We start from the raw sequence: 20622 nt of genomic DNA on the forward strand, positions 1-20622 counted from the left end.
TGCTAATGATATAAACTAAATAACACAAGGGAGTGAGTGGAAATTGTCAGGGTGTGGAGAGAGTGCTGGATCATGAAAGGCCAAAAGGCTGTAATATGCTTCCCAGGCGAATGCTGCCTCCATAAATGCAAGTCTCTCTCTCAGCCAATCACATACTAAATTTTGGTCAGGATGTGACTGTGTCCCATTTTCATGCATGTATGTATACCGACCCGCCACTTCATTAGTAACACCGTGTGATTTCCTTCAAAACTTTAAATTCTTCCATGGCACAGGTTCAACAAGGAACCGGGAAAAATTCAGCAGACATCGACTCATCATCAACATTTCTCCAGTCGTCTGCTGGGCATTTTTGGTGAGCCCATATAAATTGTTGCTAGTGAATAAAAATATTCTGACTGTAAAAATACTTTGCCGTTAACAAGTGATTATTGAGAAAGACTCAAAGGTGTCTTGCCATTCTCCTTTTACTTCTAACATCAAGCATTTTCCCCAAGGCAACTGACGCATTGCTCACTGGATATTTCCCTGTTCCAGATCCTTTTCTAGAGGTGTTTATGTGGGAAAACACCATTCGATCTGCAGTTTTGCAAAACTCACTCTTGTCCATATATCACCAACAGCCATGCCATATTTCAAGTCACCTGAATCTTCTTTCTTCCCCATTCTGATGCTCAGTTTGAACTTCAGCAGGTCATCTTGACCATGCCAACATGCCTAAATGCACTCAGTTGCTCTCATGTGATTGGCTGATTAGATATTTGTGTTAATGATCAGCTGAGTCATGAGTGGTCCTTTCATAGACCCCTCAGTGTCTGAAAGGGACAGCATGAGATCATATACCAATTAGTTTAATGGTCTAAACCTAACCAAAGAGCAAAAGTAAAAAGTTAATGTGAAAGATACAGTGGTCCAATGCACACCTCTGTCGACTTGCAGGAAGTCACGCTGTTGTGCCATTTACAAACCAGCACTCATGTGGTGGATGCATGTTATTGTTATTTACCTTGGAAAAGGTCTTTTGAAGCAGCACAGTCTTATCATGTCCCTACAAACTGCTAACAGTGTTTAGTCCCTAAACCTTCCCAAAGGACGAAAGCAGGAATTTTCTTTAAAAAAAGTTAGTGAGAACAAAGTGCAGTCCAGACAAGACGGCAGCCATAGCTGTCAAATTCATAAACCAGCAACTTGTGGCACCACAGTCCCTCTAACCCTCTTGTTTGGGACTTGGTGGTCTCTAAATGTCTCCTGGTAAGACACAGATACTCTGATGAAACAGTTTTACACGACCCCTCCAGGATATATAACCTATATATACATATATATATATATATTAAAAAAATCCCCTCTAGCCCCTGCATCCCTCAGGTTCCCAGGCTTCTGGTAGAGGACCTGAGCTTGAGGGTCCTGCGCAGTATCTTAGCTGTTCCTGGGACTGCGCTCTTCTGGACAGAGATCTCAGATGTTGTTCCTGGGATCTGCTGGAACCAATCGCCTAGCTTGGGTGTCACCACATCTAGTGCTCCGATTACCACTGGGACCACCGTTACCTTCACCCTCCACATCTTCTCGAGTTCTTCTCTGAGCCCTTGGTATTTCTCCAGCTTCTCTTCTTCCTGATGTTGCTGTCATTCGGTATCGCTATGTCTATCATTATGGCTGTCTTCTTCTGCTTGTCCACCTCTACTATGTCTGGTTGGTTTGCCACCACATTTTTGTTCGTCTGTATCTGGAAGTCCCACAGGATCTTAGCTCAGTCATTCTCGACTACCCTAGGAGGCGTCTCCCATTTTGTTCCTGTGCTGTCATGATTAGTGCCTCTGTGCTGCTTTTCAGTCCAGCTTTGTTCAACCACTAATAGGACTTCTGGATGTCAGCGACTTACTCTATCTGCTGGTGGTACATACCGTGCAGGGGCCTGTCCTTCCATGATTGTTCCTCCTCTTCCTCCTTTTTCTTGGGTTTCTGCTGCCTGAGGTATTCACTGAGCATGCGGTTGGTTGGGGCCATCTTTCTGATGTATTCATGGATGTTTGTTGTCAGACTTGATCTCTTTTTAAATGTAAATGCCACTAATTTTATTCTCTGTTTTCAGTCCACAAGAATTAATAGCAGTTTGTTCTTTCCTCGAGACTAAAATAGAAACTCCTGTCTTCATCTAAGAGAATCTTAATCTGCTCTACAAACAGGGTTAATAGTAAATTCAATAGACGGATGAATGAGTGTTTTATGCTGCTCTGCTCTTACAGTGCTTCGTTTTGTCATGCCAAACATAATGACAACATCGCTGTCCTCCTTCCAGAACGCCACATGCAGCCTTTGCCACAACAACAGGTTCATTACCCGCCATTATTACTTCCCTGAAACTCATCTATGCTGGAAATAGCTGCATCATTATTGTTGCTGAATCAAGTGCCTGAAGAAAAATACATGCGTGCGTTCCAGTCGAGGCTGAGAGAAAAGAATCCAGGTCCACACGTTGTACTGCATGCAGCGCGTTTCAGGTTTAATACTGAAGACCTATTTGACGATGCTTCCTTTCCCCTTCTTCTGCATGTATGATGAAGCCCCCTAACAATAAGAGACTGTCCTATAAGTCTATGTTCGTGTTTCCAGTTGTCATTATCACAAATGTCCAACATTATAAATATGGTTGAACAAACAGTGAAGCAACTGTGACTGGCAAAGAGATTTTTAATGTACTTTTTCTGCATTTGTGAAAAGTAAGTTATAACATTATATCATTACATGTATATTTTACCATGTTGTCATTTATTCATACACGAACCTTATAGGAGCCCACACTTAACTGTACATAAAAGATGGAAATATCTCTGTCTGAAAACTAAAACCAATGCAAAAGAGCTTTAAACCTGCATCCTTTATAATGGCCACCAGGGGTGACTCTTGTGATTTCAGAAGGAGTTCATAGAAGTTTATTGGGAAACAAACCTACTACTCCTGTGACCTATGACCTCTTAAACAGCTTTTCCAATGGGCTCCATTACCGAATTAGAGTCTTACTGAATAAAACATGTTGTTCCTTTAGTCCATTATGGTCCCCATTAGTGTGCAAAAGGACAGATAAATCAGGACTAATATGGCAATGTCTAAAATGCTCAAGTAAAGAATTCAAAAAAAGGACTTGATATCAGAGCTGCTACATCCTTTAGGTAGGATGTAGCTTCTGAGTTTATTCAAGAAAAAAAAAACATCCTTTGCCGAATATATCCACTATCCTTCGTCTGCACATTTCCAAATGATCTCAGCTTTGCCTCTCTAATTTTGTCTCCAACCTGAGCTCTCTATTTGATGTGCTCATTTCTAATATCGTCCTTGTGATTCCAATGCAAATCTGACATCTTCTACAACTTACATGCAAAGCCACATTATTGTAAGCAGTTCTTACCACTCTTAAGGTTTTTTTTATTTATTTATTTATTTATTTATTTATTTATTTTACTGCAAACACTATTTAAATTAACTTTAATTTCAGTTTTTACCAAGAAATGAAAAACTGCATATACAGAGTCACAAATCAGATTTGGACTATCAATTTTTCTGACTTGGTCTCAAAAGAAAAAAAAACTGTTATCCAATGACCACGATTGACCTATTATTGTGCAGATTTTCAAATATAAATCCTCTTTGCGTTTAGATTCGTATTCAATATGAAAATAATACCCACTGTTTTTCTAATTGTATGAATTTCTTGTCCGCTAGCGGCGATAGCGAGCTCTTAAGTTAGAAAAAAGTTAGGGGGAAAAAACGATGCAGAAGAAGTCGGCTGAAAGCGGAAGTTACATCAAATGTTATTATGGCGTCTCACATGTAGCTCTCCTAGCCTCTAAAATTTAATAAAACGTTGTATAAAGGATTTCTGAGGTACGTATTATCGCGTATATTGCCGCAGTTAGCAGGTTTACACAGTTAGCACATTTAGCTCAGTTTACTCATCTGTAGCTGACAGGAAGCTGCATTTCATCGCATCGTTAAGCTGTAGTGATACAGTAACCGCTGCTAGACAGAGCTAACAGGCGTTAGCATCAGTGTTTCCCCCACTAAGTTCGTTTTTCCAGGTCTTCAAAATTGGGTTAAAGTAGTAGGATTTTAACTGTCGACTGTCCCGGCGTCCAGTGTGTGCGTTGGAGGCTAAATTTATTACCAGAATCCATAATTTCAGAGGTTATTTTGGGCTGCTGCCACTGACTCTCATTTAATCTTAGGTTGAAGTGAGTGTAACTGGATATCCAGGACCAAAACAATGAGCACTCAAGTAAGCAGTAAATCCAACCAGCCTCATATTTTCATGTTTTCTTGTTGTTTTTCTCCGCAATGAGAGTAACTGTAAACTTGTGTTTTGATTTCAGTACAGCATTTTGTTCAAGCAAGAACACGGTGAGTAAACATGCTGGGTCCCACTACGTAATGAGATATAATATAAGAACGAGTGAGGTTTTTTTTCTTTCTTGACAGTGTTGCAGTCTTTATCACGTTTTTTTTTTTGTTTTGTGTTTTTTTACTGAAAATTGTCTGTTTTATCCAATTGGATATAGTCATCTCAAGAAAATGAGATTGTCAAGCCTACCAACAATGTCACTAAAATCTTACATAAATGTTGCCAGAAGACAGTCAGTCTGCAGCAGTCTGGTGTCTTATTATTGTCTCTATCTTACAATGTAAAGCTGCTGTTGTGATTGAGCACTGTGTAAATAATATTGAATTGAATATCTGCTGAATGGTTCAATGGGGTCATGTTGGTAATTGCATGCAATCTGTTTCTTATATTACGATGATTAACTGTGATAAATAATGAAAATTACACATCTGTTGCCTTCTGTATGGACAGAAATTCACATTTAATTGTTATATTCACATTCGGCAACCTTCCTGTTCTATAGCAACATAGCCGGAATACCACTCCCTCGAGTTGGGCTTATTGACAAAGACTCATTCAGACTGATGGCAACATGCCGGGAGTCTGTCTGCATTGATAAATCAGATTCCAGCTATTTGCAATTCTTCAACAATCTCTCTGAGAGTGATTGCAGTCACTCTCCCTGACACATTCACATGTAACGTGTTGTCATCGTGATAAAGCACCCCTTTGTTCACATTTATTTAATTTTTTCTGCATTTGTTTCCTCTCAGCACACGACGATGCCATCTGGACAGCAGCGTGGGGTAAAAGTGAAGCAGACGGCTCAGAAACCATCGTCACAGGCTCACTCGATGACATGGTGAAAGTCTGGAAATGGTATGCATTTTATTTAGACAATACTATTGCTGATCACACATGAGACACTGAACTAACCTTAAAAAAAATCAGAAGACATTTAAAAGCCAGTTTCCAGTTTGCTTACATTCACTTTTTCTGCTCATCACTTTAAGAGCTTCTCTGGAGTTTATTTGACTTGACATGACCAAATAATCAGAGGTGGAAAAGGTAGAGACATTCTGTACTTAAGATATTTGTGTTACAAAATACTCCAGGAAAGGTTGAAGTACTGATTCAACAACTTCTTTTCTTCTTTCAAAGTAACAAAGTAAAAAGTTGCTCTTTGGAGGATGTTTCTACCACATATTTTTATGCAAAGCTAAGTGATCCTTGTACTTTATTAATGTAATAATAAAATAATATTAGAAGATGGGAATACAAATTTTAGCATGATTTTTAATTCTAATTGTACTCAGCTTGAAACAGAGGAAAAGAAGGAAATTTTAAAAAATAGCTCTGTGTTTTGTTGCCTGCTTTGTAGAGGGTGACTTTGCCTCTAAACAGGCAAATTAGCACAGTCAGGGGTTAAAGTGGGGTTTTAGCAGGTGGAGGAACCCTAAAATTGGTTGTATTGGCTCAGCGTGGGGAAAAGAATCACAACTCAAAATAATTTCTATTGAGAGCTCCAGTAGTGTACAGGCTGTGATCAGCTGATCTGTGCTATTAGCTCTCTGTGGTTTACTGCTCTTTATGGCTGTACACAGCTGAGTTCAACAAGATGTCAGCAGATGTTTCATGAGTTTTGCTGGCTGATTTCCATCCTCTACACTGACACGACACCATTTACTATCTTTACATTAGACTGTATAAAGTTGGTATGAAGGTAGAATTCAGTGAAGGAGTCTCAGCTTCGTCAGTTTAACTTCAGATTAATCTCTGCTGCCCTTTGTGTAGCAGAGATATACATAAAGTTAGAATAGAATAGAATAGGATGCCTTTATTGTCACTATACGGTTGTACAATGAGATACAGAGCATCTCCTACTCAGTGCAAACATGCTGGGGGTGGGGTGGGGGGCACAGTTCTGCAGCACTATATACATATAGACAGTATTAACAGAGAGGAAAAAATATATATATATAAATAAAATGTACAAATATACAAAGTTACCATGAAACCAAAGCCACTGGGTACTAGAGACACACTTTAAATCATCACAGTACAGCAAACAAACCTGTTTATCCTGCATTAACCTGCAGAGAATTTTCATGCAACCTTTAAATCGTACAGTCAGTCTACCTCAGTTTATTTTGCAGCACATTTCACAATATGAAAAAAACATGAGCAGACTCAAAATCTGATTTAAGCTTAAAATGAGCAGTCCTTACCTTTAAATCTAACCTCTCTTCTTCCTCTCCTGTCTTGTCTTTCTTATTTTCTCCATCTCTGAGTGAAGTTAGCTCTTATTCTCTCCCTTTGAAGTACAGCAGCTGGACCTTTAGCTAGCAACACACTGTGAGACAAACTGCACACAAACAGTTTGTGTGTTTGCTGATGTTTGTTGAGCTGATCGAAACGCTGCATTTGAAATTACCTCACATTTAAAAAAGTCAGTCTCTTTATACTCGCTCCTCTTCTGTAGGGCTAGCTAGATGCCGACGTACCCCAAACAAAAACTTATGGACACCTGAAGTTTTGGTGTTGTGCCAGGAAAAAAAAAAAAAAACAACCCACCACCCACTTAACCCCTGACTTTGGGACATGTCATCTCTTTTTATGCAACATCTCCTGGTGATTAAGACACAAACAGAACTGCCTGTCATGTGTCACTAATTAGTCTCAAATCAGTTTGATGTATGAAGGCTCGCAGTGACGTGAAATAATTACTAACCTCAAATCCGTTAAAGCAAAGATAATGAGCCAGTTTTGAAAATGTAAGGAGTAGAAAGTACAGATATTTGTTTAAAAATGTGGGGAGTAAAAGTACTCTACTCAAGTAAAGTACAGATACCTGAAAATTGTACTTAAGTACAGTAATGGAGCATTTGTACTCCATTACTTCCACTTCTGCAATTAATCTCAGTGTCGTGCTGTTCGTGCAGGTCAGATGAGAAGCTGGAGCTGCAGTGGACGCTGGAGGGCCACCAGCTGGGGGTGGTGTCAGTAGACATCAGTCACAATGGGGCCATCGCTGCCTCCAGCTCTCTCGACGCACACATCCGTCTCTGGGACCTTGAGTCCGGGAAACAGATAAAGTCGATGGACGCTGGGCCAGGTAAGACCGGACCTCACGCACTTTGTTTGCATGAATTCAATCAGTTCAGCTGAGTGTTAATCTGCTGCCTTTTTTACCACTTGGCACTTAAGCGAGGTCACTACAGAACAAACTGTTGCCCAGTTTATATTCAGCAAACGTGCAGAGGATGGTACTCTGCTGTGCAGTCTATACAAGCTTGTTTCATTTTTTTGTACACTCACCTTCCAGGAACACTTACACAACAGAGCAGACATTTCTGGGTGTATCTTCAGCCCAGCTGTTCTTCATCTAAATGCAGTGTCACTTTATATTAGTGACACTCTGTTTCACTCAGCAGGCGGTTCTACTGCAGACTTTCTTTTTTCCCTCCTTAAGACAATTTATTTTACTGTTCTAACTCTTTGTTTCCTTGCTATTTTTATGAATTGATGTAATATTGATCGGATTCTTTAATGATCTTTACGTTAGTGAACAAAGGGTTTGTTTGGTTAAAAGTAGACTTTTGAAAACACCTGAACCTGTGACACAATGGGGCCATCGCTGCCTCCAGCTCCCCCGATGCACGCATCCATCTCTGCACTCATCCATTCAGGTCCTGTACAGATAGTGTGAAGGTTTAGGAACTGCAAGAGTACTCTTAGAGCTTTCTCCCATATCATTTTAATAAAAGTAATCCAGGCACCAACACTTAATCGGTTCTTCCTCCACCACTTTGATAAAGTTCTGTCTTTATCAAAGGTTTGATAAAGCTTTGGGCGGTTTTTCCTCACACGTAGCCCCGGAGCAGGAAATAGTTTGACCACATTTGCAGTATGGGAATACTCAGTATACTCTTAGTTCCTGGGTTAACAGTGCAGCACACATTAAGATGCACTTTGCCAGGCTAATGTTTGATCTGCTGCTTTTGTATTTTCACTTTGATGATGTGTGAAAAAATTAGTGTTGTAGTTCATTTGTGGAAATGGCAAACAAAGAGCATTGTGGTGATGCCCATCTAAGCAGTTTTTTTGGTTTTAATCTCTCTTTGCTCTCCTCTGTAGTGGATGCATGGACGGTGGCCTTCTCACCAGACTCCAAGTACATTGCCACAGGAAGCCATCTTGGCAAGGTCAACATCTTTGGCGTAGACAGTGGAAAGAAGGAATATTCTTTGGACACGCGAGGAAAGTTCATCCTGAGCATAGCTTACGTAAGGAGCTGTAAATTCTCGTTTTGGTCAGCTGGGTGGTGTTTTGTCAAGCTCAGTCTCTGAGGGACGAGATGTCACCGCTTTAGTTTTCCAGTAACTCATCTTGATTTGCTCATTTACCGCAGTGTATCCCTTTGTTTTACCTCTTAACTCATTCTTTCCAGGGCCAAAGGTTATATGTCATCCAGTCTCATTTCGCAGTTGTTACAGTTGTTACATGTAAAGTAATCAGTTTAATTCATCCTTGCTTCTCAGAGCCCAGATGGCAAGTATTTGGCCAGCGGAGCTATCGATGGAATCATTAACATCTTTGACATCGCCACTGGAAAGCTACTCCACACGCTGGAAGGTCGGTTCAGTCATCAGAATTCATTATACAGGGAGTGCAGAATTATTAGGCAAATGAGTATTTTGTCCACATCATCCTCTTCATGCATGTTGTCTTACTCCAAGCTGTATAGGCTCGAAAGCCTACTACCAATCAAGCATATTAGGTGATGTGCATCTCTGTAATGAGAAGGGGTGTGGTCTAATGACATCAACACCCTATATCAGCTGTGCATAATTATTAGGCAACTTCCTTTCCTTTGGCAAAATGGGTCAAAAGAAGGACTTGACAGGCTCAGAAAAGTCAAAAATAGTGAGATATCTTGCAGAGGGATGCAGCAGTCTTAAAATTGCAAAGCTTCTGAAGCGTGATCATCGAACAATCAAGCGTTTCATTCAAAATAGTCAACAGGGTCCCAAGAAGCATGTGGAAAAACCAAGGCGTAAAATAACTGCCCATGAACTGAGAAAAGTCAAGCGTGCAGCTGCCAAGATGCCACTTGCCACCAGTTTGGCCATATTTCAGAGCTGCAACATCACTGGAGTGCCCAAAAGCATAAGGTGTGCAATACTCAGAGACATGGCCGAGGTAAGAAAGGCTGAAAGACGACCACCACTGAACAAGACACACAAGCTGAAACGTCAAGACTGGGCCAAGAAATATCTCAAGACTGATTTTTCTAAGGTTTTATGGACTGATGAAATGAGAGTGAGTCTTGATGGGCCAGATGGATGGGCCCGTGGCTGGATTGGTAAAGGGCAGAGAGCTCCAGTCCGACTCAGACGCCAGCAAGGTGGAGGTGGAGTACTGGTTTGGGCTGGTATCATCAAAGATGAGCTTGTGGGGCCTTTTCGGGTTGAGGATGGAGTCAAGCTCAACTCCCAGTCCTACTGCCAGTTTCTGGAAGACACCTTCTTCAAGCAGTGGTACAGGAAGAAGTCTGCATCCTTCAAGAAAAACATGATTTTCATGCAGGACAATGCTCCATCACACGCGTCCAAGTACTCCACAGCGTGGCTGGCAAGAAAGGGTATAAAAGAAGAAAAACTAATGACATGGCCTCCTTGTTCACCTGATCTGAACCCCATTGAGAACCTGTGGTCCATCATCAAATGTGAGATTTACAAGGAGGGAAAACAGTACACCTCTCTGAACAGTGTCTGGGAGGCTGTGGTTGCTGCTGCACTTAATGTTGATGGTGAACAGATCAAAACACTGACAGAATCCATGGATGGCAGGCTTTTGAGTGTCCTTGCAAAGAAAGGTGGCTATATTGGTCGCTGATTTGTTTTTGTTTTGTTTTTGAATGTCAGAAATGTGTATTTGTGAATGTGGAGATGTTATATTGGTTTCACTGGTAAAAATAAATAATTGAAATGGGTATATATTTGTTTTTTGTTAAGTTGCCTAATAATTATGCACAGTAATAGTCACCTGCACACACAGATATCCCCCTAAAATAGCTAAAACTAAAAACAAACTAAAAACTACTTCCAAAAACATTCAGCTTTGATATTAATGAGTTTTTTGGGTTCATTGAGAACATGGTTGTTGTTCAATAATAAAATTGTTCCTCAAAAATACAACTTGCCTAATAATTCTGCACTCCCTGTAAAAGTAACGACCAATTATTTTCATTTCATCTCGTTACTCATTTTGGATGAACCCTGCGAGTCATCATCGATTATGAGGACTAACACTAATCAGGTTATCTGGTGGAAAAATAAGTGTTTATTCATTGATTTACTTTCCTGTTTGGCCCTTTATTGCTAAGAAATGGCAAAACAAGTTTGAGAAGCCAGAAATGACACATTCCTACTGCGTTAGGGTTAGGGGCACTTAGACCTCACAGGTATGGGCCTAGTTTATAGTAGGGACAGTGAGGCTATATATGTCCCTGTTGCCTTCTTTCAAACCATGGTGGTGGTAGCATCATGCTCTGGGGCTGTTTTGCTGCCAGTGGCACTGGTACATTGCACAAAGTGGATGGAATAGTAAACGAGGAGGAGGAATACCTCCATATTCTTGATTTACATCTCAATTTAACATCTGCATGGTCAAAAGTTGGACACAACTGGGTGTTCCAACAGGACAATGATCCCAAACACACATCGGTGCTGGTTTTGGGATGGATAAAGCAGGCTAACATTAAGCCTCTGGATTGGTCTTCCCAAAGCCCCGACCTCAGCCATATTTAAAATTTGTGGACTAAAATCAACATTATAAGCGAGGTCGAAGCAGGAAGCCAACCAGTGAACGAAATGAATATTCAGTTTGTCTTTGACTGTCAGCACTTAAAACAATGATAGAAAACACAGGAAAGCAGCATATCTCATATAGAAACGCTGGCACAAGGAATTTTCTGTTCTTTATGGATGATAAACAACTAAACACAGTTTAAAATTTAAAAGCTAAACATGATTAAATATTTTTTAAATTATGGCTAAACAGTGAAGGAAATGCAGACAGCATATTCTTAAGAATAAAAAGGGCTTCAAGGTTTTTAAATGCATGTCACAAAGATCGCCAACATGTGTGAGGACTCTTACAGAGTGTTTACCATCTCCTCAGGTCATGCCATGCCCATCAGATCCCTCACCTTCTCCCCGGACTCCCAGCTCCTGGTGACAGCTTCAGACGACGGCTACATTAAAATATATGACGTGTGAGTTTGGGAGCTTCTTCCAGACAGCAGCTTTAACTCTGTAGATGATATACGAGTTCATTGATCCTGAAGGACATGGAGATAAAGCTACTGCTACTATTACACAGCAACGTTATGGTATAATAAAGATTACAATGCATTCTGTTTGCTTAATTAACTTTGCTGGAATCACTTCACAGGCAACACGCCAACCTGGCCGGCACACTAAGCGGCCACGGGTCCTGGGTTCTCAGTGTCGCCTTCTCTCCTGATGACACTCATTTTGTCTCAAGGTAACGTGAAGTTTTTCAGATGGTAACACAGTGCTAGTTTATATCCTGATACTTAAAAGCTGCACTTTGGTATAAAACAGATGGAAAAATCACATCTGTTATTACTCAGAGACATCATGTGATTTAGAAGTTCTGCCTCCAGGTCAATATTTTCTGCTTCACGTTCACACAGGATAAATAAAATGATGATACTATTCAGGAAAGCGACTTGAAACACTATGCTGTTGTGCATGTGTTTGAATATAATAGCAAATCCACCCTCATCAGTTATATGTCAGTGATTTCAAAGTCTGTTTCCTCGTTCTGCTTTCTCATGCTTTGCTCTCCTCGTGTGAAACTTTAGTCAATGAAAGCTGTTTTTCAGTTTCCAGCTCATAATGCCGAGTCAAACTGAGCCGGCCAAGATAAAATCTGTAAGATCTTCTAATTTCTCCCCCCCTTTTCAGCTCGTCTGACAAGAGTGTGAAGGTGTGGGACGCCGGCTCCAGAGCATGCATCAACACATTCTTCGACCATCAAGACCAGGTGACTCCTTTAACGTGTTAACAATCAAATTTTAAAAAAAAAGAAAATCCTGTTACTGTCAGTTAAATCAATATCCCTGGTGTCATCCAGCGGCCCGTCACGTGACCTCTGTCTGATGGTTGAGCTCGGGGGGAAAACCAATAAGCCTGGCTGTCATTAGATCTCTGGTTGACGCCTGTGGGCAGTTTGATCTGTTTTCCAACAAAGCCTTTAATAAAAAAGCACGAGTCCTCAGGGACGACATCAGAGGCAGCTGCCATTTTTGTTTTTGTGACGGCAAAACCAGAAAATCTACAGGGACAGTTTGCAGCCAATTAACTGCTCAGCTTCACTTTGTTCTCTGTTTAGACATTTGTCTTTTTAATCTGTTTGCTGTCTTCTGATTCATTTTAGCCTTCTGCACTGCTCTGTTTGGGTCAGGCTGCATTTTTTAGATGTTTTCAAAGCTTACGTACACACACATGCAGTTCAGCTTAAAAACAGAAAAACTGAAGTGTTAAATTATAGTACGGTATACAGGGCTGTTCTGGTGTGCGTTGTCATACATATGCAGTGAAGGTGCCTGTTTTGATCGATCCTCCTCTCCACAGGTGTGGAGCGTAAAGTACAACAGCACCGGCTCAAAGATCATCTCAGCTGGGGACGACCGTGCCATCCACATCTACGACTGTCCCATGTGACGAGACACATCCAGGCTGAGAGAGGACAGCTGTCAACTCAAATCACTTATAGAAATTGATAATAAAGGGAGGGAGGGATTAAAGCTGTAAATGTGATGGACTGTTTTGCACCGGCCGAGTGCGGTCAAATAAAAGGGTTGTTTTTGTATTTTGGCGTTCATCGCATTTCTTTCAGAACGGAGCGCTCTCTGTCATGAATCAGTTTCATGGCAGGGACCGATTTCATGTGATATTTTTATTCATATATGAAACCAGAATTTTGAAACGGAAAATAGGCAGCATTAACAGTCCAACTGATGACATTAAACAGTCCATCGATAGGTTATACATAAAAGATGATGTCACCTTATTTGTTAGTCAAATCCAGTTGTGAAGCCTTGAGCTGAGCATTTTTTCTTTCGTCATCTCAGGGCATTTGAAACCAACTGCAGCACTGCATGGTCAGTTCAGTAAGGACTTGTAAATCACGATATAGGCATACCTAAAGAATAACCTGCTTTTATTGTTCTTTTTAACTAAAAATATACAAAATTGTTGTATTCAGTAAGGCTTGAAAGAGGCGATTAAGACCATGAACTTAACAAGTATTAGCTCCCAAACAGCTTCTTTTCTCACCCAGGAGCTACAGCCACCTTTTAGATATCCTTTACTTAAAATAGTATATAAAGATAAAAAAGCTTAAGTGCTTTAAGATTTCTTCTACTCTTTATAATGAAATAAAACTTTTTTTTTTCATTCATTCAATTCCATTATTCATGTGTGAGAAATTGCTCAGTGAGTTTGGCAGCTTCATCATGTCAAAATTGTTGCTTTTGTTAAACTACCAAAGTGACGATCAGCAGACTTTTGTCAGCTCCCCAGTTCTGCTGCTGGTTGCTCACTGAAATTAGCGGATGAACTATACACTTCATTGACCACCATTCATCTTCATCCTTTATCCTGCAGCTCTGACGTCACAGAACTTTCTGGCAAAGGCAAAAAGAAACGCACGTTTGGAGGGCAAGCAGACAGGTTATAAAGCTCCCTCTAGTGGGAGAAATTGTGTACTACAACCACAAAACACTGAGCCTCACAAGCCACTCTGGTGAATCCAAGTCCTTTATTACTTTTCACCAAATGTCCACAGGTACTCAAAGTTTTTTTTACTATTTATATTTGGCAGGTAGTAGGTAAATATCTTCCACACAGGTAAAGGTCCACTTTATGTGCTTTTGTGATACTGAAGGACACGTTGAGTCCACTTATTCACAGGAACACCATATTTACACTGAAAAACAATGTTTGCAAATGCTGAAAGAGTTTAATTTAAAAAGATAAAATAAGGGTACACAGTATCAGGCGTCGCTGAGATGGAGTTTTTTTGGGCAGTAGTTAAGTCAATTCAAAACATGGCAGCTTTAACCGGAGCATCTCAGCTTACCTCACACTCATTAATTGACCTGTGAACTCTGAAGGCATTTACATAGTTTAGTTTTTGTTTGCTGGTGTGGTGCTAATGCCTTTACTGACTGCTCTCATTTACCAAACAGCAAAATGCCACCTTCTGTAACTGAACAGCAGCAGATTTGTTCCATATAAATCACATACAGGATTACCACAAAGAAACTACCAGATTTCCATCTCTAATGTTGGTCTAAAGCTCTCCTCACACCCACTTTTGCTTCCTAGAGTCAACCTACAAGAAACCAAAAGAAGCAGAAACTCTTTTCACCTTCCTGATTGGCCCAATCAACATAAACGCGCATAAAATTCACAATGAAACCTGCAAGACCGACTCCACAGACCGCCGGCACATAACTGTCAGCTTACTGAAAGGAGTTAAAAGTAAGCTGCACATTAATTATAATAGGCCAGGTTTCACAAGGACCTCTAGACATAAATATAACTGTAACAGAACACTGACCACATTAAAGTTTGGGAATTCTAGCTTAAATTTCCACTCTTCTGTATTATCTAATGACATTTGCATGTTATTTAGGCTTAAACTCCAGAGAGATCCTTTACACTGTTGTCGTCACTGGAATGCGCTCTGGTAACAAGCTCTCTTACGCTTTTTAGTAGAGAAATGAGGCCATTTGTCTCCAGACTTTGGCACGCTGAAATCCCCCTACAGAAATATATTTGTTTTGTTGAGCAGCTCAGTTTTAAAATATGAATTCAGCCAACATACTCCAGCTAAGGAACAAGTAAAAACCCTGATTTTTCTGCATATTTAATCATAAAAAACAAAGACACGCCATATAGGAGAAATCTAATGTAGCATTTTCACGTTTCAGTGGATTTTCTAAAAGTAACCATGATTTCCTTTTTGAAAAAGAGTCTAGTTTTGGCAGAAATATTGGTTTCACTTGTAACTTTACGTTCCGCAGCAGCAAATAGAAAAAAGACAAGATAAGAAAAGCTGTAGTTCCCTAGCGTACCTACAGACAAACATCGACATGTGCGCTTTTAAAATGACGCGGCTCCATGTGGCGCCTGATCAAATCTCTGAGCTGAAGGCTGCTGCGAGGCGGACCTGCTTCCCTCACGTCTGTTATCACCAGTGTCTGGACTCGATCAGGTCAGCTCGCAGGCTCAGTCTCTTCAGAGTCTCGTATCCGACCACAATGAGCACTGACGTGGGCATGGAGGAAATGACGCGGGCCGACAGCCCCTTGGTCAGCCCGTACGCCCCCTCCTCCACCAGCAGCTGCTTGTATGTCCCAATAACAGACGTTCGTCCCTCCACCTTAAACAGACAGGACACATCACCTTTGCTAAGTGCAAATAAAACTTATCGTGAGGTTTAAACTCACCAAAACAACAACAAAACATTATTAATGCCTAATTTATTTAACAACTTTCTGGAGAAAACTTTGAAACAAGATGCAAAGAAATTTCACAGATTTTGTCAATGTCTCAGAGTAGAGCTGCTGCTCCTTCATATTAAAAGCAGCCAGTCGAGGTGGTTTGGGCATCTAACTAGGAAGCCTAAGGAGGCTTCCTGGATACCTCCTAGGTGAGGTGCTTCAGGCATGTTCATAGAAAAATGAAGTTCTACATAGAGTTTGCTGACAAGCTCAAACAAAAATGTGTCTCACAAAATCTTCATGTTACAGTCTGGTCCACATTGAACACTCAACCAGTCACCCCATAATGTTTACTAGTCTTTGTAGCATTTAGTAGAGAAAAATAAAGGATTCTGGTTACATATTTATCATACTACTTCTTCTCTCACTACTAGAAAAACTCAGTTCGGTCACTCACTTACTGTGCACCATTTCCACATGGCCTCAGGCATTACAAACCACGTACTAATGAGCTGGCAGCGTGAAATCCATTTTATTTGGATCACACTTAAACGCATATTTGTGTTCTCGCATACAGCTCTGGGAGGTAATGTCTTGAAAAGCTCATGGATGCAGAGGACCTGTGAAACAGCTTTTAGCTTTAGTGTCACACACAGCTGTGGGTTATCTGAGTTTACCTGGACTCTTGCACGAACAACATCCATAGGGTTGGTGATAGTAGAGGCAGTTGCTGCTGCCATCGGTCCTGCAACAGCCTGCAGAATCAGGTGGGGGCACTCACTTGGTGCTAATAGGGATAACTGCTCTGGGAACACAAAAGATACAAAGTAAACAGCGTAAGGCCAAAGCGGTTCATATCCACAGGTTTTCCTGATCCAACTGTTGAAGCTGCGATCTTCATTAGCAGCTTCCTGCCCACTGAAGACATCCTTCTGACTCTCTTGTATGGTTTCGTTTTTATTTTGCATACTGAGTATTTTACATGAGGCTTAAAAAGTGACCTACCTGCATAAAAATGATAAAAAGGCCACCAGAGTGCACTGTTCGGGATGTACGTGAGCAGCGATGCCACGTAGCCCCGGTAAAATCCTCTGAAGCCATCGGCAGCAAATATCTGCACTGTAATGTCACGGGTCTGTCCGAAACTCAGTTTGTGCTTCGTGGTTGCAAGACCCACTTTGGGTTTGGCCTTGAAGCGTGTCAGGTGCTCCCCTTGTCCTTGCATCATCAGATGCTGTGACACTATGTCTATGGGCACAGTGATGGTCTGAGCCACCAGGGACGCCATCCCTCCTGCCACCACAGACTTCACTGTGTTGCTGGGCGAGTACTGGTTCACATACTTGCGCACCAACTCGTAGGTGGTGATGTAACCCTGTCCCGCGATCAGGGTGAGCGTATTGACCATGAAGCCACGATAAAGGCCGCGCACACCCTCCGTTCGGAGAATCTTGCACAAGGCATCGAAGGTCCCCGAGTAGAGGCTCTTCCCCTTCTGTACTTGCAGGCGGGTGCGGATGAGGCTGGCTGGGTAGACGGTGGCCCTGGTGGTCAAAGTCATGAAGACGCCCAGAGAGTAGAACTTCCTCTTGTCCAGGTCCTCCCATTCGATAATCTGGATTGCACCTTTCTGCTGCATGGTGCCGGCCTGGGCAGCGACGCACCACTAAAGCTGCAGATCAGCACTGATCGCCATCCTGCCTGCAAGAACCAGAACCACTCACCATTAAAAGTCCTGCAGTCAGATAAGAACACAAGTATTTGTTCTTCAGAATTCAGACCCCAGATTACTGATAAGAGACACAACCATTTCCTCAAAATTTCATGGGAAAAAACAAAAAGTAACAAAAGCTGCAACTGCATTTTGGGACGCTACTTTTAGTATGACTGTTTCATACACTTCCACTGAAAGTCAACTGAGAAGAGCTCGAACAAGTGAATATCAGGTACTTTTTCCTTTAAAAGGAGACCTATTCTACTGTTTTGGTAATTACAGAGGTGGATATTAAACAGGACCAACGTTTTCAAAGAATGAGGTCAGTATAGGCCAAATACTCAGGCATCAGACTGCTCTATATAATTGCTGTTTTTCTACTCTTTGCTCTCTATGATGTAAATAGTATAAATGAGAGTGGATAACCGAATATGGCGATCTTGGCCACGTGCCTCTGGCTGTGAAAGCAGCTATCCCACTGACGTGCTGTTCTAACCTTTCACCTCCAACAGGCAACCAATCAGAAGAGTTCAAAAATAAAAATACTGGCAGATGCCAGTGCAACCCCTCAGCCTCCTGGCAGATGCATCTATGTACATTTTTCTTGAGTTTTGTGTTCACGTGAATTCAGAAAATTTGACCTCTGACCTTGACCTAGAAGTTGAGGTCACCAGTATTCGAACCCCACCAAGATGTTTAGTACGTGCAGCTATAATATTTAAATCATTTTTTCTAGAGTTATTATGTTCATAAAGTTGGGTGTTCACGCCACCCGACTAGCAGGGTGAAGACAGTACCCCCTCTGCCATGGAAGGTTGTTCACAGTTCACAGGTGATTTCCTTTTAAAAATAAAATGCTGACTTTTAATGCTCTGGGAGTTTTCTTATATCATCTTATTATCGCATGCTGCAGTTTCTTTTTCGTATTATAAGTGGCCAAGCTACACAAAAGAAGTGAGCGCACCCTCTGCACCAGGACTTAAATGTCAGTGAATCAAAACTATGTCATTTTATCCCTGCAAAGCCTGAACCATTGAAATAATTGAGTTCTTTTTCTTTTTTTTTAACTGGAAGGCTTAATAAACCTTCTGACAAATTAAAAAAGAAAAAAGAAAAAAGTAAAACAATTTACATATGAGTTCTAATTTACACAGTCTGTGCAACTTACACAAATTGTGTAAGTTGCACAATCTTACACAATCTAGCTCTGGGGGTGGGGGGGTGGGGTAGTTGCTTCAGAGCAGAGGTTTTTCCACAGAATTTTCTGTGCTAGCTGATAAACTGTAAAGGGGAAAACAAAAAAAACACTGTAAATCACACCTATATGGATGCCATCCAAGGAAGAAAATAACAACAACAAGACTCAAACCTGCAGTAACATAATTTCATTTTGTCAGATAAGACCAAGAGTAATCTCTTTCACTCAGTAACAAAAGATGAAGCAACTTTTTCCATTGAAAACTTTGGTGGGACCTAAATTCTCATCATAGATAAACACAACTCCTTTTGAAGCTTACATAAGAGAGAGTTCTCTACAGCGGCAGTGTAATTACTCTGAGGCTACGCAGTTATTTTTTTAATTTATTTATGTTTATTTAATATCGACATTTCTTGTTGCTGCACATCAGCAAACAAATCTAAAATTTAAACATGCAAATTTTTTGGCAAAATGACTAATATATATCATCTGGGCAGGTCACATTAAACTACAATTTTCAGCAGACACAAAATTAAAACAAATAAACAAACGCAACCCAGACAAGACACAAATTAATCACATATATTGCAGTATCCAAGGAGTCGGACACTAAGAAAAACAAAAGGGGCCCACCACTGGTCTGGTGCAACCTCTTAGAAGGAAAAAAGTGGGAACGCCCCTGTACATAACGTCGCTTTTCTGTTATCTGACGGGAGGGGGGGTAGTTAAACTAAATAGACCTATTTGGGCCATGTACACTAAGACCTAACACGACCTTACGTCCACAAAAAGAGTCGCAACACTGCCCTGTGTGAACGTCTAATCTAACTTTAACTCCTTCAAAAAGGCTGGTCGAGAAAAGCGGAAGCACGTGCAAAAACACAGTGTGCACTTGCGGTTTGTTAGCTAGCAAACAACCCTACTGATCCCATGCTGTGCGAATTCGTCCTTTTTAAAGAAACAAGGATTAAACATAATCACTCACAAACACACCAACTAACCTTGCAGGCGGTCACGAAGCTCCTCTTCCGTTGCCACTGCTGCAAACCTGAGTTGTTTTCTTAAACTCGCACGGCCTGCTCTGCTACAAGAAGGGTCATGTCTTCCGTCCATCAGTGCTGCGAACAAATGTCCTCAAACGTGATAGGTCATGACCTGTGTTCTTCCGCAAACTGTTGTTACAGATCTGCTTAAACCTCTGCTACAGAAATTAGGGGACGGAGAGTTGTTTGCTCTTTCAGGTGACCCCTATAGCTGGTATGTTTACGTAGTTACCTGCTTGTAAATTGCGACGATGATGGTGCCTTTAGGTCCTGAAACGAGCGTTAGAATTCCAACAAATCACACACAGCCAATGTGAAAATTTCAATAATGTAGAAGTTTTTACACAATCAACATAAATCCATAAACGTGGTTTATTGTTTGTTTGTTGTGTTTACCGGTGGCAGTCTATGAGTGCACAATAAAGTTCTCACCTGTAACTGACTGTTAAAACTGTATCCTTGCATAGTCCGAGGCGCATTGAAGGTCGCAGGCACAGAGACGGTGGCGCTATACTGTCACGTGGGGCCTGTGCTTTTTAAAGTCACAGTCACTCATATTAGTGCTTCTTAGTGCACAAATGAATTCCTCATTAGTTCATGTATATAAACTAACTATGAAATACATTTTAAATAATTCCTGTTGGACATATGGGACATGTTTTGTTTGTTTTAAGCCGTCGCAAATCCCACCTTATACTAATTTAGAGCACAAGTGATATATTTTATAAATATATTGGTATCAGT

At 41.0% G+C, this 20622-nt stretch overlaps 2 protein-coding genes across 2 annotated transcripts; one reads left to right on the forward strand and one right to left on the reverse strand.

Annotated features, from left to right (window-relative positions):
• Window positions 1-3744: 3744 nt before the first annotated feature.
• Window positions 3745-13282, forward strand: wdr61 (WD repeat domain 61). The gene is made up of 11 exons (XM_031752832.2): window positions 3745-3885; window positions 4227-4276; window positions 4371-4398; window positions 5152-5257; window positions 7321-7493; window positions 8516-8664; window positions 8920-9013; window positions 11564-11657; window positions 11837-11929; window positions 12376-12454; window positions 13045-13282. Exons 2-11 carry the CDS (start codon window positions 4265-4267, stop codon window positions 13132-13134), a joined length of 918 nt encoding a protein of 305 aa, XP_031608692.1. The 5' UTR covers window positions 3745-3885; window positions 4227-4264; the 3' UTR covers window positions 13135-13282.
• Window positions 13283-14214: 932 nt separating this feature from the next.
• Window positions 14215-20369, reverse strand: slc25a44a (solute carrier family 25 member 44a). The gene is made up of 5 exons (XM_031752820.2): window positions 20311-20369; window positions 19837-20148; window positions 16929-17624; window positions 16601-16728; window positions 14215-15862 (listed from the first exon to the last, which is right to left on the reverse strand). The coding sequence occupies exons 3-5, from the start codon at window positions 17560-17562 to the stop codon at window positions 15671-15673; spliced, it is 954 nt and encodes a 317-aa protein (XP_031608680.1). The 5' UTR covers window positions 17563-17624; window positions 19837-20148; window positions 20311-20369; the 3' UTR covers window positions 14215-15670.
• Window positions 20370-20622: the final 253 nt, after the last annotated feature.

Source organism: Oreochromis aureus, linkage group 7 (assembly GCF_013358895.1).
Source record: "Oreochromis aureus strain Israel breed Guangdong linkage group 7, ZZ_aureus, whole genome shotgun sequence".
NCBI lineage: Eukaryota > Metazoa > Chordata > Actinopteri > Cichliformes > Cichlidae > Oreochromis > Oreochromis aureus.